This window comes from Miniopterus natalensis, chromosome 2, assembly GCF_054644295.1.
Source record: "Miniopterus natalensis isolate mMinNat1 chromosome 2, mMinNat1.hap1, whole genome shotgun sequence".
NCBI lineage: Eukaryota > Metazoa > Chordata > Mammalia > Chiroptera > Miniopteridae > Miniopterus > Miniopterus natalensis.
Genome location: NC_142082.1, coordinates 15,555,096 through 15,580,722, shown reverse-complemented (window position 1 = coordinate 15,580,722; position 25,627 = coordinate 15,555,096). Strand labels below are relative to the sequence as shown.

Below are 25,627 nucleotides of genomic sequence, written 5' to 3'. Positions count from 1 at the left end.
TCCCCAGTGTAGCAGTGAGGCACAGGGAAAATGTGTCTTCCCAACTCATTGTCATGTGAAAACTGAGTTTTTAGATTACAGTTACTCTGTCATAAAGTAAGTTTACCCAAATTTATGTAGGTGAATCTTAGAAAAACAACATGTGTTAGTGTATTTTTTGTATAATGTAAAAATAAAAAGCCTTTTTTCTTAATTTGACATGACTTTTTAAGTAATTTAAATTTATTTTTGGTTGTAGGTTTTTAATCAATATATTTGAATAGGGAAAACATAATATTTACATTCTACAGATGGGTAGAAAGAGAAAAGTAGCAGACCAATGTTACCAATTTCTTGTGTATCTTTCTAGAGTTACTCTGCATATACAAGCATATGTATACATACATACATCTTTTTAAACACACAAAAACATATCACAGACAGTATCCTGTACCTAGTAGAATCCATTTTAGATCTGCCATTATAAGTGACATTTTTTCCTTGTACTGAGATACCATACTTGATCTAGTGAACATGGCATTTAATTTGAACTGTATTATTACACCAAGGGAACCTCAAGGAAACTTTGAATAAATCCCACTGGTATTTACTTAAAAAGCAAATACTATATGTATTTATTAATTTTTAAATGTGTAACTCTCCAGTTTCCTTTCCCTCTGCCTAACCAACCCTCTTGCCTTCATATCTTCCCCCTCTTCCTTCCTCAAAAAAGTGTTGATCTTTTTCTTGAAGTAATAGGGATCAGGACCAGCAGGATATTAAATTATTTAATCAAGTGTTATTTTAGATTGACTATTTTCTCTAATGAAAGACACCCACAAATTATTAGTCCATTTTTACTGGTTCTGTTACTATTATTTTATATTTTAGAAAAAAGCAAATGAGTTATAAGAGCAAATGAGTACTAGAACTATAGGAAAAGGTAATGTTATGACTCTGTTGAAATGTTTTGATATATTAACATGAGCTTTTATGTTTTTGATGAGAAAGGCATAGGTTATTAATGAATAATTCATTTAGCAACTTAGTCAAATCCAAGACTAAACAAAGGGATAAAACTAGTCCTGACTGTTTAAAGCAGTGATTCCCTATTGAAGCCCCCAGGGTCCATCAGATATCCTTGGGACCAGAAGGTACCATGACGATTTGGGGAAAGAGTAAAAACTTTGGGGCTATGAACTTACAAGTACCACTAAACCATCTCCATTCTCTGCTGGGAAAATATAAAATAGCAAATATAATTGTTTAAACATGAAGTTAGCATAATTATTATTCCTAAAAATGTGAACAAAGCTGCTTTAATAGTTCTCCAACCTCTCCCCCCAAAAAATAATTATATTTTTATTCACATCAAAGGGGCATTTAAGGTCACTTTTCTAAAGACCACCAAGAAAAATTAATATCTGAAAAATTAAAGGTTTTTGTACTTAAATCCTGAAGGATACTATCTAATCATAAGTTAAAGTAACCAGGGTAAAAGATCTGATACTGTTAGGAATATCTTAAAGAATATATGGGTTGAGAAAAAAAATTTTTAATTGATTGGTTTCTGTAAATTTAACAAAAATGTTAAAAGGGTTAAAAAAATGTAAGCATTGGTTTAAACTTTAGAACCGTATCTCCATAATTGGTGGCATGATTATTTGTTTGTAAAGTGAGAGGGGTGTTGGTAGAAGACAGGATCCTCTGAAACATATTTTTAAAGCATAAAAGTTTGCTTTTATTTTAATGACAACTAATTATGCTTTGTAGAATCTATAACATTGATAAAGATCTCCAGGTATTTCCTTGTTTAAGTTTAAAATGGTTTATGTGTGTTGTTCCTCATTTAAAGAGAGGAGTCAAAAGGAAGGAAAATTCACCTTCAGGAATGAGTTTTATTTAAATTTAGGCTAAAAAATATTAACAATTTCCAGTACTAATCAGGGAGTTTCTCATGTTGGTGCTTTGTGGTAAATTATGTTTTAAATGTTTTCTTTTGAATATCCCTTATGAGAAAGTTCTTATTTTTATTGAGGCCAGTAGCATCTACCAGTAAATAAAAACTTACTCATAATGAATTAGTACTGCTACAGTGAAGTTAGTTTGTGATGTGAGTATGAAAAATATATATATTCACTTAAATGGAATATACAGTTTCCTTTTGAATGTTGACTTTTTTCTCAGATTGAACAGGAGTTGCCTGTCCTCTCATTTACTCCATTATACTTGGTATCTGTGTTATTCCAGTCAAAGTCTTCACTGTTTCCAGGAATTTGTTAAGGCTAAAGAAAAGGGAAAGTAATCCCTAAGAAAAGTGTTCAATAGTGTTTAAAAGTTAGAATTGCACAAAGTGTAAGATTGGGGAGAGGGGCACTTTTGTTGGGTTTTGCCGTTATCAAAATAATGGTATAAGTCTGATTATTTTATTTGATGTGATTAAAGTCAGAATTTCTTTGAGACTCCCATCTAATGAAATATTTAGTATTTTCTTTTTCTTACAGAAAATGGTTCTGTAGCATAATACTCTTCTTCAGGATATTATTTGTTATTTGTTGTGGATTTGATGAGGTTGTTGCCTAGAGGTAGCTAAGGGGACATCTGTAATATTTTCAACAATAAAGATAAATTTTTTTAAAAAAGAAGAAGAAAGAGAAGAGAATGGTAGTGGCTGGTTGTTTTGCTTGCCTATAACAAAAGAAATCAATCTAATAGAAATGAGAAGAAATAAGTCATTCTCAAAACAATCCCTATTCATTTAACCATTAAAAGAGCATTTGAGAAAGAATAATACCTAATTCTGCCAAATGTATGGCCTGACCCAGAGCAAATGACTTAACTTCTGTCGAATGGCTTCCTTATATGAAAAATGAATGAGACTGGGCTAAAACCTAAGGTTCCCTCCTACTCTAAATTTTTTAAATGCTATATCAATGGAGTGTGAAAGGAAAAAATAGATGGAGAATACCAGAATTGGAAAGTGTAAGAGATTCTGCCTTTATATTAAAAACCACTATAATAATGCAGAACCTGTGATGATACCCAAAAGAACACGCAGAAGTTTCAGTTCATGTATATACCTGTTTAACCACACAAAATAAAACTTTGTTCCTATTTCTTCTTAAGACCAAGTTGTTGTATACTAACTACAAAGCTGTCCTATGCTTTGATTTTTTAAGAAGTATTTTTCTTATCTATATGAGGTCTTATTCTTTGGAATCCTCACTTGTTTCTACACATTCTATAATCATTTCTCATATTCTGTATGGCAAAGAATTTTAAATATCAACATCACGTCTTGAAATGCCGTTGCTTCTGAAACAACTATAAATTACGTTGCTGAACAATGCACTGCAACCATCTTTGCAGTGGTACCTGAGGCTCGAGTACTGCTTTTGACCTCTTTTTTCCTTGGCCCTATTGGGCATTACAAATAATGACATTTAGCAGAGAAAATACGGAAGGACTCTGAACTGTGAACACTGTGGTTCTGCTTTAGAGGACCTTTACGTAGTAGGGTGTGCAAAGATAAAACACCACAGTGGGTTTTTTTATTTGCTTTTAGCCTTGAGAAACTGCAAAGGTTGATGATTGGAGGGGAAGAAAAGCAGCACACAAGGTTTCTGTCTTAAAGGCATTTATTTAGGCACCCCGGTCCTCCAGTCTGCGGTGCCACCACCACCGTCAATAGAGAGGATTTAAAAAGAGTGACACCATTCTCCTTAGGCGTCTCTTTTTGGTGCCTATTTATTTATCAAAGACAATATTTAAGAGTAACCGAAGTGTATTCTGCAGTGTATATACACGTGTATTTTGTTGTTTTCCTTCCTCCGTTTCCTCGCTCCATACTCTGTAACCTGTTGGAAGTGGGTAAGAACACGCGAGGCCCTGCTCCATACTGTTTGTTTGTTCAGACGACAATTAAAACAATAAGTTTTCTTTAACTCCAGTGGGATAAACTGAGATGACTGCCCTATTTACAGGCTGACATTTTTCTGCATTACTCTAGGCCAGTGGTTTTCAAACTTTAGGGTGATGAAGATCACCTAGAGGGTTTGTTGAACCGTGGATTGCTGGCCCCCCACCTCCAGAGTTTCTGTTCCCTAGATCTGGGAGGTGGGGGGCCCAGAGGACCAAAAATGTGCGTCTCTCACACATTCCCAGGTGAGCCACTGCAGCTGATGTGGAGACCACACTCAAGAAGCCCTGCTGTAGGTTGATGTGATTTTATCTTAGCTACAAAAGAGAGTGAAGGGGGAACTTGGTCAGAACAGCTGTGGCATCTTGGTAGAAAGATTCAGAGCTACTCCTTCTGCCTTGAGAAGTTCACAAATCATAAAACAACATTCTTTTATAAATTGACTAGAGTTTAGGTAAAAATTATTTTCTGTCCTTTTTATCCTTTCACTATATTTAATAACTTTTCTTAGTTCCCTCTGATTTTTTGACGGCTGTCTGGAGAGAATTCTAATAGGAATGAGCAATTATGAATCCATATGTGAAGAGCTTAGCTTTCAAATTAATGGAGACAGCATGTTTTTAATTTATTAAATAATGAGTGCATAAATCTTAGTAAAGAAAATAATTTCTATACCCAAGATTTATTAATTACAAGTTGTAGTGAATATTAAATATTGGGACTTACAGAGAACTTAGAATTAATTGTCATGTAACTTTTACATTTTCTGACATGTCACTCAGATGGTTCCTAATTACTAAAATAGGCTAAGTAAACAGAAAATAAAGGCTAAAGCTTAAAATGCTATTTCAAGATATATGTGATAAGAAATATACTAATTTCTTTTAAAAACATATATCTTCAACATCTTCCTATGTCCTATCTATAAGTGCAGGATAGAGGAGAGAGATATATACTGCAGTGTATTTATGTACTTTTTAAAAATTAACAATTGGACCCATTGAGCATATTATTTGAAAATGTAACTAATATATTTGAAAATAACATGTGCTTGTCAACCTGTAGACATTCTATAATTAATGTGTTGATCAAAATTAATAAAGCCATATTTTATATATAAATCTACACTATATATATGACTACACATAACCTCTTACTAGCGGTCATTCTAGTGGATTACATCCTATTAGAAATACTAAGTTAAATCATTCATAGATATTTGGCAGTTCTGTAAGTTCATTAATTTCTTTTTGCAACTACTACCTCTTCAGTGATTAGTGCTCCAAAACAGTGAATGAATTCCTAATTGTGAAAAAAGATACACCCTGGCATAATGGAGATAGTAATCAACTCAAAAGGATCATTACAGGTAGTGTAACTTTCCTTTAATGCTCTACTATTGCTACAACTTAAATTTTAGATTTTAAAAAATTTAATTCAGAATTATAATTTGAGTAGGCTTTAGACAGAATAGAGATTTATGGTAGATTTATAGATTTCAGCTCAACATGAGAACAAACTTCAAGAAGCAGTGTCACCTCCATGTTACCGGAATTACTCAAGTCAGACACTAGACAAGCACTTGGTCTGGGATGCTAAAGGGAATTAATAAATCAGGAAAAAATTATTGTTATTACCTTAAAGATTCTTTTCATCTCTGAGAGACAGAATTTGGGGAAATAATACTTGGAACTCTTGTATGGAGGGTCTCTGTTAATTTACCAAGTTGAATAAAGAAGTGTGATTTCAATTTTTCTAGTATTATTCTGAAAGCATATTAAGAAATACTTTTTTCCTCCCACCACTTGTTATTGCAAAACATAAAAAACATTCTTCAAAATTTCATGAGTTTTGCTAATTAAATAAATTAGTCAAGATAGGTTTTATTAAATTTGCATTGCAAAATTAAGTCTAGCTTTTCTAATTTTTATAAGAAATTTTTCATTCTTAATCATTTTTTAGAAGCAATTATATGAGGGAATAAATTTAGTATTTATATTGCTACTTCAAAAGTACATACTAAGTGTTTATTTGGAAAGGCATGAGATAATACAGTAAATTGGAAAACCAAATGATTGGATATTAGCAAATAAAGTTTAACTTTATAAAAATCCAGATTAAATTCGATTTAAAGGTTGACACAATAAAATATTTTCATTCTCCCATTTTTTTCTTGCACTACTAATTTAACAAGATGAAAGCAACAACATAGTTTGCTAATTTCATCTTAAATTTTCTATATTAGAGAGTGAGTTTCCAAGTAAGTTGATTATTGCTGCAAGTAATATGTGATTCTCTCCTGGAGAGTTTCAAGTTCTGTGAAGGGTGGAAGGGTAGCTGTAGCGATAATACATAAATTCAGGGATCTACTATGAACCGGTATGAAAGTCGGTTCTCACTTAGAGGGTCCACTTTTTCTTGTCACTACTTGCAGTCATCTGTGCTTTCTCCTGGTACTGTAACATTTCCAAATTTCTAGTGGACAAATAATACCTTTTAGAGAGAGACCTAAGTTGAAATGTATTACACCAAAGTCTATAAGCTATGTCTGTATTACACATTTCTAAATATTTAGCTAAGTAAGTTTTACTGTGCACAAATTGTGTGTGTGTGTGTAAATTATAAAGAGAGCCCAGTCCTTCCTCCAACCCTTCCCTGCCCCTGGAGAAGTAATGACAAATTGGTTTCATCTTGTTTGTTACTACAATTGATTGACTGCCATAAAGTGATATGTTGAGAATTTGAAATCTGCGTCCAGAAGGAAAGAGAGAACAGCATTCGTGCCAAATGTTTGCTATTTGTCATCCCTTCTTTAGAACTGTACAAGTTCTCGTTGTAGCTCTAAAAATTTGAATCTTAGCCTGACAGCTGGCTCTTGCAGCATTAACTACCATTTGACTCACCTCAGAACGTGTCTCTTCTAATACTTCAAGGAGATTGCTTTAATCCAACAGGCCCTCCTTTTAAAACAGCAGAGAATCTTCAGTGCACCTCTGAGGATCTCAAAGAATCATGGCCATGATGATGTCATCACGAACACCCTTAAGCATTAAACTCTATATTTGCCTCTAATGAGTTCTAACCTCCATTAAAATGACAGCACTTTCTCCCTTTAAAATTTAGTTTCGTCATTCTCAAATATAGTGTTCACCGTGTATTTAAAATGTAAGTTCTTGCCCCAACCCCAGAGATTCTGATTTCATTGGTCCAGAGTGGGGTTGTTATTGTTTGTGATAGAAGTGGTCTGGAAGCCATTCTTTGTCATGGACTTAGACTTGCATCCTTTCTTTGTTCCATATCACTTTTCCAGCTGGAATTGTCCAGGCTTTAATACTGTTAGTCATAATGATGTTGTTATAGTTATGCTATTAAGTATAGGTCATATCTAGGGCTCACTTTAAACACAGGCTCAATACAGAAGGCCAAATATTTAAGGTTTTGTACTATCATTTTGTCTAACTGGGCAATAATCACAGGGAATGCTAGTTTCTCCCCCACCTCCTAAACTCAAATTCAAACTACTTGACATTTAACCACTGATTATATGTTCCCCAGATTTCACAACCAAAACATTCTGAGTCTCTATAGCCTTACTCAAGTTCATAGGTGATTTGTCTTTCTCTTTCTCACAAGTTGACCCTCCAAGTCTCAAATGACTTTTTGTGTGTGTTTTTTTTTTTTAGATATGTTCTTACAATTTATTAGAAGTAGAAAAAAGATCCTTAGTCAGTCTGAATACCTCACTCTCTGGTCTTGTTCAACTTTTTTAGTTGTAGTTAAAAAAAAAAAATGCACATAGTGTAATTTACCATCGTAACCATTTCTTATTTTATTAACCATTCTTAACCATTTCTAAGGATTCTGTTAAGTATATTCACCTTGTTGTACAACAACTCTCCAGAACTTTTTTATCTTACAGAATTGAAACTGCATCGCATCATCCTCTGGCAACCAATATTCTGCTTCTCAGCCTTTTTTTTTTTTTTTTTAAATAAGCAAGATACAGTATTTGCTTAGGCCCTTCTTCCATCAATAATGGGTTTACAGTTATTGCCACTTAGCTGTTCAAGTGTAATCCTTATAGTATTCTGTATAGCTGTAATTCTCACAAGTAAAAAGGTTTATAATTAAAGGCAATTGTGCTTCTGTTAAGTCTGGGTGACTGCAAATAAAAGGTATTTTATCCTGGAAGCTTTCCACTGATTTACAGGGAAAGCTCACCCTTCTTTCCCCATGAGACCTAGAGGACTCCAGAAGGACATTTTGTCTTTGTTTGTTTATTGAAGGTTTGAGGTTAGAGTTACCAGGGCACTTAGGAATAAAGCCTGAAATTTCTATAGATTTTTGCTATGTACATTCTAGGATTGTTTTTGCATTACTTATATAGTAGATTGGAAATTTTCCTGGAATTTGACAGTGTTATTGTTGAAATGATTTAAAAACCTTGGCTTATATTAGTACAGTATAACACTGTTTACCTTTACGCAGCATTATTAGAAACATAATTTGGGAGGAAATAGGCATAAATAAAGTGCATTTACTGCAAGTGGAGTGTTTCAGATGTTATTTTCAAAATCATTTGCAGTAAAAAAAAAAAAAAAACCAAGAAACATTCTTAAAACTCTTATTTTTTCAAAAGTAAAAAGTTTATCTTCTATTATTAAAATTTTTTCAAAAAATCAATGAAGTTTGAAATCCTGCAAGCAGTATGCATCTAAACCAGAAATGCTATAATTATGAGCACTATGCTTGTGATTTTGATATAGAAAAATATCTACCTTTTCTTGGCCTAAACTATCTTGGAACTAACACAAAAACTAATTGATTGAATGAGAACTGAATCTTTCTTCACTTTATGAATATAGCAATTTATAATCTCAATGTATTATGATTTTTTCAGACAAATGCAATTTCTTTAGAGTAATTCAAAATAATTCCATAGTTTTCTTAGCACCCAGATTTTTTTTTAATGATCTGCTGCAACATATTGATAGCATTTATTTCAAAAAAATTCTTTATGATTGACTCTCATTACTCCTTTGATTTCCATGATAAAATTAGAAATGTGTTCTCAGTAAGGAGAAAAGGATTTTGAGTTGAAAAGATTTAGTGGAAGAGTTGTGGTGCATCTGTTTCAGTAACTTGCTAAGCAATTACTTTTTTTCTTTGCAGTGTTCCATCACTATTTAAGATCTCGCTTCCTGGCTCACCATTATCACTCCTAAATCACAGAAATTCACTTAGCACCATGCAGCCCTCAGGGGACATGCTGTGGGCAGCCGAGAACTTAACTTCTCTGTAGTCTCTAACATAAACTAGGCACTAATATTTTGCCAGTAGGACTCTTTAATATAGTAAATCCAGCCTGAAAATTCCCCAAGTTCGGAGCCTTTTTGGACAATTACTTACCTACTTCATTAGTGATAATATTAAATTTGCTTAGAATAAAGGATGTCTGTTTGATTTATAACTAAAGCTAGTTTGCATTATTGCACTTCAAGTATTGTTAAACTACTGCTAGTTAAGGGATCCTTTGGGTCATTAGGTAACTGTGCTATTTGGTTTGTTAATCGCCATTTATTGTTTGACTCATGATTTTGAAAAGACCCAAATATTACATTTAATAACATACCAAGCTGGGATTCAAGCAGTACCTTCCATTAAGGTGATTTGCTTCTGACTTGAGACATATTACATAAAATCTACATTCTATTTCAGAGACTTTTTTTATATTTTATGTGGAAAAAAATTTAGGTAAGCACAAAACTTGATTCTTAAGTTAGATTTTCAATCATTCAATTCTAAATAACTTAGTCTTAATCATTTTGTTACAAAATAACTATAAAATGAATGTGAATGCTAAATTATTCTCTATATGTGTCCTATAATTAATAAAGCCAAAACAATTTTAGTTGTGTATTATTTGGACTATTATTTTGAGCATTCGTGGCATTTAAAGAATCTCGCCTTTGCCCAGCCAGTGTGGCTAAGTGGTTGAGCATCGACCTAGGAACCAAGAGGTCACAAGTCAGTTCCTGGCCAGGCACATGCCCAGATTTGGGGCCCAATCCCCAGTGTGGGGGTGCAGGAGGCAGCCGATCGATGATGTTTCTCTTTCATCCATGTTTCTATCTCTCTGTCCCTCTCCCTTCCACTTTCTCTAAAAATCAATTTAAAACCATATTAAAGAACCTCACCTGTGCCCTCCTGGCCCCCAGCAGGCATAGAGGCCAGGGCCCTGTGCCCTCTTGCTGGGCGTGGGGCGAGTCGTGTGCCTCCTGTGGCCCCGGCTTGCCTACCCCTCGGTTGTGGGGACTGGATCAGAACAGATGATCCCTAAGAACCCTTTTAGTTTCTGTATCCCTAGAGTCAAGAAACTTCTCTTAAAGTTACCTTCGACTTCCTTCTGTGGCCTTTTCTCATTTTTCTCCAGATCCTCTTCGTTTCGCCTGGCATTTATTGACCATCCTTTCCTTGGCATCCTTCAGATTTAGTAGTGGCTGCTTCGCCAAAGTGTTTCAGGGCACTGTTGCTCTAAGTTGCCCAGACCCCTCTTGACCCTGCCACTTAATTTTATGGATCTCTTTTGGCCTTGTACGCAAAGCTTTAAATAGGCCATTATTCCAGTTCCAAAAGATTTTTTTTTTTAGACACAGCCTAAAACTTGATTAAATACATTTAAAATTTTAAACATAGTTTCCCATATAAAATCCTATCATATTATGTTGAATTTAAGTTTAAACTCAGAGACTGTTTCTTCCTCTTTTCTGTTCCCCTCTGTACCTAGCACTGTGCTGAATCATCTCTCTCCTTAAAAAACCAATGTTCCTGTTCTCATTTCGCCTTTGAATTCTTGCTGCTTCAGGACAAATCAAAATGGCCACAAGTGGGAATGAAAGTGATAATTTAAAAACCTGATAAGAAATACTGTGTCACTTTATTTCAAAGAATGACTCACAAATTAGGGTGGGGTAGAATAGGGGATCTTTTGTTTCCCGCACATCCTGAATTTTACTTTAAAATATTCTTTCCCTTGCTTTATACATAAATGATACTGTTCCATTCACTCAATGGATGTTGAGTGGCTACTCTGTGCCAGACCCTATGCTGAGGATTAGAAATACAGTAATTTACAAAATAAAAATATTCCACTGCCATTGGCTTTAAGTGCCATGTCCAAAATTATTTGATTCAAAGTAGCTGTTGGAACTTAATCAAACTGTCATATTTTTATTCAACAGATATTAATCTGATTATCTGCCACGTGTCAGGCAGTGTGTTGGTATATATGAGAAGTGTGTTTGAAACTATCTATTATAAAATGCTGTATGTTATTTTCCCTTTAACAATTTATCCTTTAAATATGATTAATTATCTACATTCTGTTATAGTGCTCAAAATATATTCATTGATGCAAATTTAGAGAACCACTGCGATACTATTTTAAACAGTAATTCAGTCTTCTCTTGATGTCCTAGAATGAAAATGATAATTCTGTTTCATCTCATGTGCCTACTCTGTTCAAGCTGCAATGACTTCCTGAGCTCTAGGTTGGAGATGATTGTGAAGCCCCACGCGGGCTCGTCATGAAAGACTGCTGTGCTTTCTGCGCGACCGTGGGGGAGTCAGTAGGGGAGAGGCTGAGGAAAGCAAGGAATAGCAACAGTCATATCACATATTTGCCCTCCCTTCCCTAGGCTATTGTATTTGTCTCTATTTTCATTTATTTCACTCTCATCACACATAAAATATCTTCACAAACTCCTTTTCTGTCCATGTCTGGTTTTACAGAACTCCATCAGTGTTATATCAACTATGAATATTTCACTAATTCTAAGCCAAGTGAAATAAGCCCGATTCTACTGTGACTGTTAGTAAATCAGAAGTCATAATAATTTTCACTGTAGATACATTGCATGAAGAGCCAATGAGGTATAAATTCAATTACTTACTAGTACAAAAGATTCATTTGCCCTGAAGGTTTTTCCGTAACTGGCCATTAATTCTGAAATATTTTCTAATTAAATTAAATGTAAAGAATATGGAATTTTAAGTTATAATAATTTGCATATAATTTCACATATTTTTCAAAATTTTTTTCACATATTGCATCTCATTTCATTCCAATGGAAATTCTGGCTTAGGTTAGCTTAGCTCAATATCACTGACCTTACTTAGGTGGAGAAAGCAGGGCCAGGAAGGTTAAATGACTTACTAAGATCACTTAGTGACATAGTCAAATACCAAGGTTTATAAAGAGCCCACCACTCACTGAAGTCCTCGAAATAACACTATAGAAATTTTAAATAGTTAACTTCAAATCAGAATTTGGTACAACTGAACACATGCTTTTACAGCTAAATTAAATAGTTGTTTTTTAATGTATTCTACATATTTTCCTGTTTTTGTCACATCTTCAGGTTCAATTCTGCACTCAATCAGCTATCAGGTTTAGCCCTGGCAGAAGACACATCAAGTCATTATATTGATATTCAATGTACACAAACCACTTGCCTAGATTCAGCCTCTTTGCCTCAGATCATTGAGTCTTTGATCCCTCTCTATTGTTTAGTCTTGCTGCCTGGGCTTTCCACCTTAGTGAACCTTCCAGAACTCAATCCTAATGACTAGAATACAGGTAGATTCCTTCCTGTCCTGTTGACACAAGTCTTGTCATGGCATCTGCATTGCACTGTAACCTCAAAAAAAAAATGTTATTTTGAAAATTTAAGAGATAAAACTACAGTACTTCATTTGTAAGTAAGTTTAGTTAATAATCAAAATTTAACAAGATAATTTTTCTCTATACTCTTATAAGCAATAGATAAATGATCACATAATAAGTTGGAAACAGGCTTTCCCAAAAACTTGTTTGAAAGGGATGTTCTAAGTTTTTGTCGAATTAATTCAAGAACCCACATCTTTTTTCTTTTTTTTAATATATCTTGATTGATTTCAGAGAGAGGGATAGTGATAGAAACATCAGTGATGAGAGAGTCCTTACTGATCTGCTGCCGACTGGGGATCTAGCCCGCAGTCGGGCATGTGTCCTGCCCGGGAATCGAACTGCCATCTCCTGGATCCTAGGTTGATGCTCAACCCCTGAGCCATGCCTGGCCGGACAGGAACCCACATCTTTATATACATTATTATATGGTGATTATAATTGTTAACCATGAAGGTTCTAGAGCACCAAGGTATTCTCATTCACACACACAATTTAACCATGCTCACTATATTATATTTATTTAAGATTCAATAGGATTCTGTTTCAATAGGGTCAAAAACATTGTAGTTAAAGCTCTGTCGACTGGAAAATTCCATTAAATAAAATGACCTTGCTCCCAGCATTCCTGGTTAACAATGGGTTAGTAGCATCATGACTGAGGAATTAGCAGGCTGAATTCTAAATTTTGATATGCTGATTGAATTTTTCTGTCCCTATATTCCTATGGCCATAAAAGTTTCATATTGGCTCAATCTGCACAAATTGTCACATATTTATAAATGTAAAAAGATCACTTTGCCTAGAATTATCAAAAAGGAGCCTCATAGAAGTTCCAAGTTTGCTCTTTGCTATGACAGGAATGAAATGACAATAATTTTAATCCATTTCCTTCACCCTCTTAAGCAACAGCAGTAATTTCACCTGTATTTTTCGGTGCTGTGTCCCCTCCTCCCCACAAAGTTACTGGGCAGTCTCAGTGGTCCTAGTCCAGAATGGTAAAGAACATAGACTTTAATGTCATCCAGTCTTGGGTTCAAGTCCAAATTCTGTCACTGTGAATTTGGGGGGCAAATTATATAACTTTATAGAGTTATTGTGAGAGTTTGTTCAGTCAGTATTCAGTTTATATTTATTAATGACTCACTATGTGCTGGGTGATCATCTAGGTCCAGAGGATGGATCATTAACAAAACAGATAAGGTTCCTTGCTGTCACAGAACCCATAGTCAACCAGAATTCTCTGAAAGAAAATTCAGTGTCATAAAGTACATGAAGCTGTTAGCAAAGTTTCTGTCACACAATAAGCATTTTATAAATATTAATAATACCCACCCAGAAAATGGGCCATTCCCTCGAAAGTGTATCAAAATTAATGCAAAATTGGAAGAGAGCCTCCTTTTACACAGGAATGCTCAGGTATAGCATAGCAAGGGAGTTGGGTTATCAACTTTTGAAACTGTTTTCAGTCTAATATGAAAGCGCACAATTGTGTAAGCAGGTATTTCTTGGACTGAAAACAAAAAGCAGTAACGTTATTTAAAAAATTATAAAGTAGACTCCATCTGCTCATCAAAAAAATGCCATTAAGAAAATGAACAAGCTACCCACAGGCTGAAAAATATCACAGCATATTTTTATTGCTGAAGAAACTCAGAACTGCTTTGTTTCCTCTTTTAAAAGATGATAATTGGGCAGTTTGCCAGGTTTGGGGACCACTGGCCCCACTAATAGAAGGAGTAACATTCACCTGTGTCCTCGTATTGGTGTAGGGATCCATAGTGACTTGACAACTTAAGATTTTCTTGTCAAAATCTGCCATCAACTTTGATTTTTTTGCCTGCAGGAGTCTTTGGAGTAATGTAACACCTTCATTTTATAACATAGGAAAAAAAGTCATGTGACTTGTTCAAAATAATTTAACTAGTCATTGCAGAGCTTGAACCAGACCTTATTAAGTGGTCCTTCCACTCCCCAAAGTCTTTTACTTTGCTTCAAAATCAGACGGAGATGGTGAGATTCATTAGAAATGTTTTCTTCTCTCAGCTACAGGAGTTTTCTCACCTGTTTATTACAAAATTATGTTTGTGGTTCATTTTGCCTCTGAGAAATAGCTTGAGAGTTGGTTTCAGGATAGTAAAGGAATAAAGGAACCATTATCATTTAGGCCCATTGTCATAAAGAGGCTCCTGCAGACCATCATTTTGACACTGAGCATTTCCTCGTTTCATATAATCTTGAACTATATTTTTCTCTATCTTCTACCACTTGGTATTCTGTTTTCCTTCGGTACTTAATAAGCCTTTAAACCTTTCGCTATCTCAGATATGTTTTCATGAACCATCACACAGCTATCCATGCTATTAACTACCTACGTTTTTATTGTTCATTCTAGAGAAGCAAATGATGTCCTTTAATGTCATTGAGTTTTTAAAAGGAAAATTTTAAAGCTAAAAAGATAGGTTATCTTGTACCAATTTATTGTTGTTTTACAATTGTGTTTATTTATATTTAAGTGATTTTTATGTCACAGTAGCAGTAGCAGCAATGACTTGTGGCTTAAGGATTTCAGAGCAATGTGTTTTTTGTTTGCTTTTTTCTTTTACTAAATAAGGATATCCCTATGCTTTTCCTTCTCCATCATACTGAATTTATAATGTGCAGTAAGAAGTCAATATGTGAGGTAGGAAATGGCAATTTGAGGGAAATGAAAGCACTCATTCATTTATTCAACAAATAGTTACTGAGTTTCCTCTCATAGGCCAGGCTTTGTGCTAGGGAAATTGCTTACTTTTTTCTTTTTTTCCCTTCTAATCTCAAGTAAAGATGATGAATAGCAAAATTATATATTTTAAATGTTTTTGTATGTAATGTGGATTTATGACAGCATAAACTTTTGGTGGCTTTGATTAGAATTACAAAAACAAATAAATTGGAGAAACAATTATCTGACTTTTGATTACAGTTTTATTTTGCCCATGAATACTTGTCATTTCTTGTAGATAAATTCTGTTTAGTATATTACTATTTTCTTCTCAGAACCAGTGGAATATTTTTACTTACTTATTTCTAGAATTGTCAGATAGTGTTACTAGGTTATTTCTGTAGGAAATTGGGAACTCATGAGATATTTTGACTCTGCATGTAACCTCTTTAAAGCTGATGAACACGTGGCCCCTAGATTTGAAATAGTGAGGTAATCATAAATTAGGCCCCAATCACTGGCATTCAAAATGATTTTAAAATGTGATACAACATATATATAGTTGATTATGCACCAAGTAGCGTAAGGTAAAATCTTGTTCCCTTCCCACCTAAATGTTCTGAGTTAATAAGCCTCCTTTCAATGCTACTTGCTCCACCAGTATCTACTCATCCTTGGAGAACCAAAAAAAGATTGAAGGCCATACTGTTATAATCACTTTTAAGTAGCATTTGAACCAAGTTTGTATTGATTTTACGGCTTTATAAACCAGTATTTTCACAATGACAAATCTGACTTGGAAAACCTTTTCTGTCCTAGGGTACTTTTTAAACATAAGATGTTTTAGATCCCTTCTTAGAACCGACACATTTACTATAGTCCATAAAAGAATTTGTCTTCTTTTTTCTTCAGTAACAAAATGCCTGTTTTGGTTCAGTGCCCTGAGATAAATTCCACTTTCTCTGTGCACTGTTAATCATGGATTCCCTTCTAGGATATGTTGCTCTCTAGGGAACGGTGTGCAGAGAGAAGTTTTGAAATGCAAAAAAAAAAGAAAAATGCCATCCAACCTCTTATGCTTCAGCAAGGATATTGTGCTTGCCAGCAATGCTTTTTAATACTTTTATTAAGATATAATTTACATAAAGTGAAACGCTCAGATTTTAATATACCATTCTGTCAGTTTTGATAAGTATCAACACAAGTACATTTTTCTCACCTCAGAATATTCCCGTGACCCCCTTCCCAGTAAACACTCCCAGTGTCCCCCCATCCTGACTTCCAAAAGCAATCACTGATCTGATTTCTATTGCCATAGGTTAGTTTGTCTATTGTGGAATTTCATATAAATTAACATATATTTTTTATATTTTGTTTTTTTCACTCAGCCTAATAGTTTTAAGATGATCCATGTTGTTCATTTTATCAATAGAAAGTTCCTTTTTATTGCTGATGATATTTCTTTAAAACTGGCAAGAAATAAGCAGATCTTCACCGAGTATATAAATTGACACATACTGCTATTAAAATCATGGCAGCAAACATGTAATAATGGAGGGAACAAAATAACCTCTAATATTAATTTAAATGATAGTACTCCTAACATTCAAGCAACTCTCCCACCTTTATTAATGTTATGTGCATTAACAGGTACTGTTTGGGGAAACTCTAAATTATTCTAGTAAAAAAAGAGATACTGGGCAAGTGCACTTCAGCAGCTGCAATGGCCACAGAACTGTTATTGTTTCTTCACTTTTATTTCTGCTTTGACCTTTGGAAGTAAATGTGAAAAATAATTTCAGGTGAGGAGATACTTTTAATGATATCTCTATTATCAAAACATGCTGGAAGGAATACTTTCATTGTTTATCAATATGATGATACCTCAGTAGGTTTTATCACTCTTAAAATCATATAACATAGACCTTATGAACTTGGCTTTATTATTAGACACTCACTGTGAGTCATAATTTGTATAAATGAAAAGAGAGAGATACAATGGAAGCAACACCCAGATTGTATTTTTGCTTTTCTGAAAGTTCTAATTGAATTTTGCAGTTTTAAGCCAAGATTCATTGAGATTCTGGGCAATAAATGTAAGCAAAGATTATACTATGACTAGTGGGCCATAGTAAATTGCATGCTAGTAATTCTAAAGGGTGAATTTCTATTTTCTGCTGTTGTCTTTTTCAGTAGAATTCTATTCTTACTAGAAAGGAGTCTGAATTTTGACACTTTCTTAACTTTATGGAAAGTTAGTGTGTCATTTCAATGTTTATACAACTATTTGGCAAGGGAAAGAATAATCGTATAGCACTACAGTGCTTATATCAGTTTTATGGGGAAAGGCACTCAAATGAAATAAGAAGTTCTGCCAGATTACTGAGAGAATATTATAAAGTTTCAGATTATCCCCATTCTCTGAATCCCTCTCATTCACTTATTTTCTCTTTTTCTTTTTTTTGCCTTTCTACCTACCACTAAAAACACATGCTTTCCTTCTTCCCTGTCATACTTATTTTCTCCAGGTTCCTAGATTATTTTACCATGTTCATATTTCATTCTGATAGCTCAAAAAATGCTGCGTTGAAACATCCCTTTAATGTGACCTGCTTTAATGTAGAATTTATCCCAAGTCTTACTTCTTACAAAAAGGCAGTTACATTTGAATTACCAAGAGAATCTCATTTCTCTAATTTAACCCATAGGAGGACTTGCAGAGCTATCATTCTAAGCTTCAAGGATATATATTCTAAACTATAAAGATGATTAACTACTTTTGAGAAGTATGCAAGAATTCTCTAAGCAGTTTATCATCATTTTAGTTGTAGTAATTAATTTTAATTAACCGCCAATAATTTTTGTTGCCATGTGGAAAAATGAGACTATGGCCCTTGTTCCCATTTGAGTATGAGTAATGATATCAGTTTAGTGCTGGAAGGATATGAGCTTGATTTCCAGTGAGTACACGCTGCTTAAAGGGTTTTGAAAAGCCCTAGCTAACCAGAAATTAAAGCTGATAGTAAATCATCTTTTCTCCTATGTTTTTATGGTTGTGGCTAGTAAAAACTAGATTTTTGCTTTCTAATTTTGGAATTAATGTTTTTGTTGCTTCTCAGTCAAAATGTTCTAGTTAGTAGCTCTGTTTTTATTAACGTGTATAGCAATTTAAATTAGAGGATCCAAACTTAACATCATAACCATTTGTTTTTCCACTGATGTGTTTAAAACCAGAGCTCTGGTTTTTACAAAAAATAATGTTACCTTCCTCTCTTTGACATTGGGAGTGAGGTCTTGAACGTAAGGCCTGCTCTTGAAGACGCACGCTTATGTAAAGTAACAGGAACAGGAATAGGAGCGAACTCTGAGCTCCTAATTTTGCTGACAATATAAAGTCTTACAATATCCACATTATATTGACATAATTTAAGTAGATGTATTCAGGATGTAAAAGGTTTTTCATGGTATTGTTGCAAAAGAAGTAATGGCAGTTTAAAGGCAACTTTTAATATTCACAAGTGTGAACGACTGTTCAAAAGTTTTAAAACATCGCACTTTTTGAGTTTAACTATCCTTTTTTCCCCCCTTAAAAATAAAATAAACTTTGAGTACCCTACAGATTCCCATCTTATCAAAGGAGGAACCAGTTAGCACAGTATAGAATTTTACAGCTTGGAGAGACTTGACGTGATCTAGCTTAAGCTCAGCGTTCACCTGGTTCACTGAAACCACTGTCTTCACAAGAATCCTACCTTTTCTGCGCTAATCTCCAAGAAATTAAAGAACCACTAGTTTCCGATTCCTTTTGCTGTACATGTGTAACCGTCTTTCCATTCCCGTCTGATATTTTCCACGTTCGTGCTAAGGAAGCTGTGAGAATTATTTCTTTGATTCTTTATGCCTGAGTTAGCTTAAGGAAAGATCAGCTTATCCTCTGCAGAAGCACAACTTCTAATTTAAACACAGGGCAAAAGGAGAGGTGAGCAATCCAAAGTTTTAGAAGTGGTTGTAGCAACAGTCAGTCCTGTCATTGGTACTGTGGAGGACACCTACCGTCTGGGCCTTGCCTTCGTGATTGAGGAGTGAGTGCGACCCTATTGTGGATGAGCGAGCCCACCTGCCCTGTTGCAGTGGAGGAGCTCGAGTGGGAAAGCACCGCCTTCCAGCGGGGGGAGGTGGTGGTGAGGGCTGGTAGGTTGAGGCTCTTTGTTCTGTTTCTCAACCCCATTTTCTCATTCATTAAATCACTAGATATTTCTTTTGCATACAGCATGAGCTAAACACTCTGCTATGTCTGGATATACAGCAGAAAACAAGATCTAGTCTTTGGGCCCAAGGAGCATGTGGTATAGACACTTAGCATAGGGCAATGCTAGATGACTGCCTACAGCACCGAGAAGATAACGTAAGATCTTTTAAAACCTGCATAGCTCCACCACTGCACAAGCAATTTATTAACTTTGCCTTCCTCATGGCAATACAATGCGAAATAGCTATTATAATTAATTGCAGGGCATTTTGGAAATGAAAAGTGCTGTAAAAGAGCTGAATAATAGAAAACAAGCTTATATTGTAGGAAGGAATGGCTTTCATAGGTATGTTCAGTATGTATGTCATCCACTATAGGGGTGCTACCAGGGAAAAGCTAAATTAGGTAAATACAATAGCATACCTTTTGCAAAGTCAAGAAAATATCTGTATATTAGCAAGAGAGATTGTGGAATCTTATATTAGTTGGGGTATTACATTAGCTGAATCAGGTTGGAATATCACATACACTGTGTAGCTTCCACATGTCTACAGCTTCTATTAAGAATCTGCATTTTAATGTTTATTTGAACTATCTTGAACAATTTTTAAATGCTGTCACTCTCCAAGACTACTTCTTACCAACAAGGGATTCTATTTTAATACTCAGAAACTATAAAAAGATCTGTTAAATTATATAGAATGAACATCTAACCTTTCTGTGATTCACCTATCAGTATCCTGGGTTTGGGGGAGTTGTTATCAATGATTTATCATGCCTGATCCCTTCTGACTTGACTTATGTTTTTAAAGTTTGTTAATTCTCTCAGAGGACTAGGATACCAACTTTTATGCCATTCTACATCCTCCGAAGATGAAAGATTTATAGAATTGGGCACTTCTTTTATATAATCATTCTTTATACCCAAGATTGAGATTCTCAAACCATAGGCAATTGAAGTGGGTTCTCTCTTGATGTCATTTAATGTTCCATGATGATGAACTGCTCCTAATTTTAACATTAGCACTTTTATGTTTTTACCAGCATTTTCACCCTAATTAAATGAGGTACTACCTCACAATGTTTAACCTGTGGCATAATAGAAGACAGATGTCCTGTCACTGAGAATCATGATCTTACATTCTGCCTTTCCTCTGAACAATATGATGGGGGGGGGGGGGGTCTCAGTTTATAATGAGACATGTCTCTAACTTCATCACATTCAAACAACAAAAATATTTAAAATTTAACCTTATATGCATGCCACTTATTTTAAAATATGTTAATATAATTATTACTTAGTAAAGAGATCTTAATTTTTATTGTCTTCCCCTGCCTTAACAAATTCATTAATATGGAGAACTTTCACACACTTTTTATCTGTTCTATATATTGGTGTGTTCGTCTCTAATATCCTTTTGTTCTTATTATATTATTTCTACACATTTCCATTTAGTGTTTCTATTTAGAATAGAGGTAGAAGCATAAAAATTAATAGCCCATGCATCAGACATTTTCAGTGTGCTTAATAGGAATGAGCAATTAAGGCTAGAAACCTCAGAGTTTCATACTGTTCTCAAAACTCAGTTATTACATGTATTGTAGCTTCAATGATTAGAGAGAATAAGTATAATATGTAATCAGATTAAAACAGGATAACTAAACCAATGTTGTTTTTAAAGTGTATATCTGTGCATTGCATGGCAGAGTATTACTAAACCTTACCTAAATAAACTCTCACGATGTTTTTAGATTTTATGAGAATGCTTTGGCTAGACTTGGATTTGAATCTAATCATAGCCAAGTTATTTTCTTAAAATACACTATACTCTGTTTAGGAAGTTGAAATTCATCATCCTGGTTATATTTGTGCCAAGCTTGTGAAACTGTACCACTGTATACTATTATGAAAAAAGGTAAAACTTTATATGTACTTCTATTTTGAAAAGTAGCATTGTATACATTTTTTAAAATGGTAACTTGTGGCACTTTGGTAAAGGAATGTGCAATTATAAATGTTTATGCCATTTAAATTTTTTTTAATTCCCAGGAATTACCCTTACTAGGCTTTAAATTAAAAACCAAACCCAATTTTAAGACTAGTATTTTTTTCCTACTGGTAGTTCCTGTTTTTCTAATTATGTGGAATATTTCCCTTAAACCATTCTTTGCACTGAGTTTTAGCTTTCCTCCTTCATCCTAACCTCAAAAACCTTTCACTTAAGGCACATTTTAAATTAATCCCATGGTAATTGGAAAAGCATTTTAGGTATCATGGCCATTTAATTGTGTGCCTCACTTCAGTAACTTTCTGACAAAAATAACTAAATTCTTGAAATATAATAAACATGTAATTAGTTTTTGTTGGTCATAACCAGTTGAACAAGTTGATGTCCATATAATTGTAATTTATCTTAAAATCTGAAGCTGCCGAAACAACTAAGTACACGGTTGTGCTTAAATACCCGCATATCCTCCAGAGAGCTGATGAGAAGAGAGAGAGTTCTGTACGATTATGGCTATTATTCATACTTCTAAGAGGTTACCAGTATGTTACTGTGACACACTCATGGATGGTAGAAGCAAAGTGAAAACAAATATAAATGCTTTGACATTAGATGTTGGCATCAATACAGATTATACATAAGCTGCTGCAATAAAAAATATTTATTGTGCTTGTATTTTAGAAATTCATCTTAGGTTTTTTATGGCCTTTTTCATGTGAGGCTGCACAATCATTTTAAATGTGAAGACAACAGAATATAGAATGAATGAAATGATGGCCCTGTTGGCCACGAGCTTAAATATTCTGTTGAATTTTTGAGGGGTATTGGCTGCTATATATTATGACATAAGCTAGGTCGTTCAGAAGCAACACATGAGCCTTATGTACAAATCACAGCATTTAGAAATTATACGTCTTTTCCTCTCCTCACAAAATGAATTCAGAATTTACAATTCAAATTTTATCTTTTTAAGCTCCTAATTATTAAAAATTACCTAATATGGATTAAAAGATTAAATGAAGTAAGTACTATAAAAGAATGCTAATTAATTACAAAACCCATATATTATCCAACTTATGATATTACAAAGCCTTAAAATATTTTAGTGAAAAATTAATTACCTGGAAATGAAGGCACTTTATTACCTTGAACTCATTATTTACCTGTATAGAATTTGTCTAAACTCCCTTAACATAGTCTTTATCCTTTTATAAATTTATCCTACTTGTGTGTTTTTCTAAAGCTTCTTATATAATGTAATAAGTCAAACTATTTTAACTTAACAGAAAATTGTATAACATAACCAATGAACAATACAGAAATAAAACTCAAGAGTAACAAAAGTGATGTGATAGTGGCAAAACCGTTAGTCTAAGTCTACAATCACTTGAGGTTACAATGTCAAATTTTAAGGTTTTTTCATTGAACGATGTTAGACAGCTTTTATTTTTTATTTTTTAAAAGCTATCTTGTATTGAAATGTTGGCCCAATATAAGGGTAATCAAAACTATTAAGCCAGCCTGTCACAACTCAATTTTGTTTTAGCTGAGGTTTTTGTAATGTAACCGTAGACCATTAAGAAAGGAGTTCTGCTTCTTCTGTGCTCAAGGCAGCCATGCCTGGTGAATCATCAAATTGGAATCGGCAATGTGGATGTGCCGCTGCATATAGCTATTTCTCTTCAGAAAATTACTAGTTGATTATACAATGGATTTGATTCAACAGAAAAGCAATAGACCATTGTTTTCAAAAGTTAAATTTTTTTCTCAAGTAAAACCGTACATCTTCCTGACATTTATAAGGATAGGCTAACTTTTCTCCAAGAATGTTTTTCAACAGAAGAATATTTCAAAGTGAACAAACTTTGCTTTCCTTTTTGTTCAGGAGCAGTTCCTTTAAGAAAAAAACATTTGTCTATTATTTTACTTCGCTTTGATTTTTTTCTCTGTGGTGACCATTCTCTCACTAGTTTAAAAACTGTTTTATTAAATGTAAATGCTGCTTCATAGACACAGTTATCATTGTGGAAAGGAGTCAAGTTCACTAGAGGTCGGTCTTCTCTTACCAAGGACAGACTAAAGATAAATTCCATGCCAGTTCTTTGGTTTGTTTCTTTGTTTCTTTTTAAAATAAAATATATTAACCCAAAGCTGTGTTAATGTCATGGCATGAACAATCTTAAATGTAGATCTACTGAGTATTTTGTGATGCTGAGTAACAGACTTTTCTCAACTTTCTGTGATGCTAAATATTTTCCTTAGAAGGTTTTGTTTAATGTTAGATTGTTGTTCTGAAAGATGTTGGTCCTAGTGGGATTTTTTTTAAACTGGGAAAACAAATAAACGCATGTATTACAAATATAGAAATGGTGAATTGTAAACTTACCGTATAGTACTGACTATTTTCAAAAATGTTTTGCTGTTAAAATATACAACATAAAATTGCTGCTGGACTGTAATTGAGTACTTTTTCTTAAACAACCCTGTTATCACTATTCCAGAGTTAGAAGTTGGGCAGACACATGATTGATTCATGTGTCTGCATAGATGCTTCAAGGTATATTCTTCTCTTGGTGGCTACAAATATATTTTCCTTGACATCAACACATTGAGATCTGAATATACCTGTATCTATCTATTGTTATTGCACATTTCTTATACAGCAATCTTCTAATATGCCAAAACTGGCCTAGACCCAACTTAAAATTGAGGGTTTGTTACATGCTTTCTAACAGAAAGGTTTTCAATGATATTCATGATGGGTTTGTACTGTGAAAATAGTGACACTCCCTTTAAATTTTCACATATGCTAAATTTAAATTAATATTTTTTCTTTAGCTCACAAATTACCCTAAATCCAGAGCGAATATCAACCCTTTTCACTGTTGTCAAATCCAGCATAAGGAACAGCCCTATGACACTACAAAAACAGTTGAGGAATAAGGAATGTCTCTTATGTTACACTTCGGAATAAAGGCTTTGCGTGAAAGAAATGAACCGAAGCTCATCGAGGGTGCAAGGCTTCCGCTTGACATTCCTCCACGGAAGGGAAGACAAGTGTCAACGCCACTGGCATCCATTTCAAACTGATCTTATGGGGAATATCTTCCACCACACTGGAGTACTTCTTGACTCTATCAGGGCTTTTTGTTTGTTTTGTTTTTTTAATTTATCAAGTTTTTCAGTTTTCACAAAACTGTTTGTCAGCATTGAGGTAGAGAGACATAAATTTGAAAATACTTTCTAAAGAGATCATGTAACTATATAACTCTGAATTTAAAAATTGAGGAGTGATCATTTCAGTCCACTGCCTCGAACAAGAAACATGTTTCTAAATCTGTAACTGCTTTAGTGTTAACAGGGTACAAAGTGTTTTTTGTCCTGTATTGTACTTAAAAGGTTCTCATTGATTGGTGATTGTATCGTACTGTATGAAAACGAATCATAAATTGCCTTGTATTGTTTCTAATGGACCATACCACGTACTTCTTCTGTTTCCATGTTCCAAGTTTTTCAGTGATGCATGTTAACAGTTAGGTCCTAAAATTTGTGGTGCTAATTCTTCCATATCCAATGGTGCTTTTGTGGATGCTAACTGCACACATGCTGAACAAAGCTTGAAGTTTAAAACTTTCTTCCCTTCCTGTTTATATGAAGTAAAATAACTTGAATATGTCTCAAAGTATCACTGACAATCTAATAAACTGGTTTATATGTGTGTACTATTACTTTGGAATCTTAATTATTTTTCAGAAAGTAGATTAGTCCTACTGGGCTCTCATATCAACCAAAAGTTGATCTTACCATGTGTTTATTTTGTTATTTCATTTGTGCCCCAAAATGTGTGCTATCTTTGGGAATTTAAATCCCGTTGGCCTAGCTACTAAATTCAAGTTTAAATCAGATCTATAAAAACTAGACCTATCAGACCTGGAAAATTAAGCAAGTTGAGAAGACCAAAAATGTGCCATTAGAGTGCATTTGTTTATTTTAGTACTTTATTAATAATGTTTTATCATCTGGCTGAGCCATGAGCTAACATTTG

The 25,627-nt window shown here is 34.0% G+C and overlaps 1 protein-coding gene across 1 annotated transcript in view; it reads left to right on the top strand.

Moving 5' to 3' along the window:
* PURG (purine rich element binding protein G) overlaps positions 1-25,310 on the top strand; it is a 31,090-nt gene extending 5,780 nt beyond the window's left edge. Inside the window, exon 2 of the mRNA XM_016209081.2 lies at positions 24,421-25,310. Coding sequence (XP_016064567.1) covers positions 24,421-24,525 — 105 coding nt within the window. The 3' untranslated portion in view covers positions 24,526-25,310. The remainder of the gene's footprint in view (positions 1-24,420) is intronic.
* Positions 25,311-25,627: the final 317 nt, after the last annotated feature.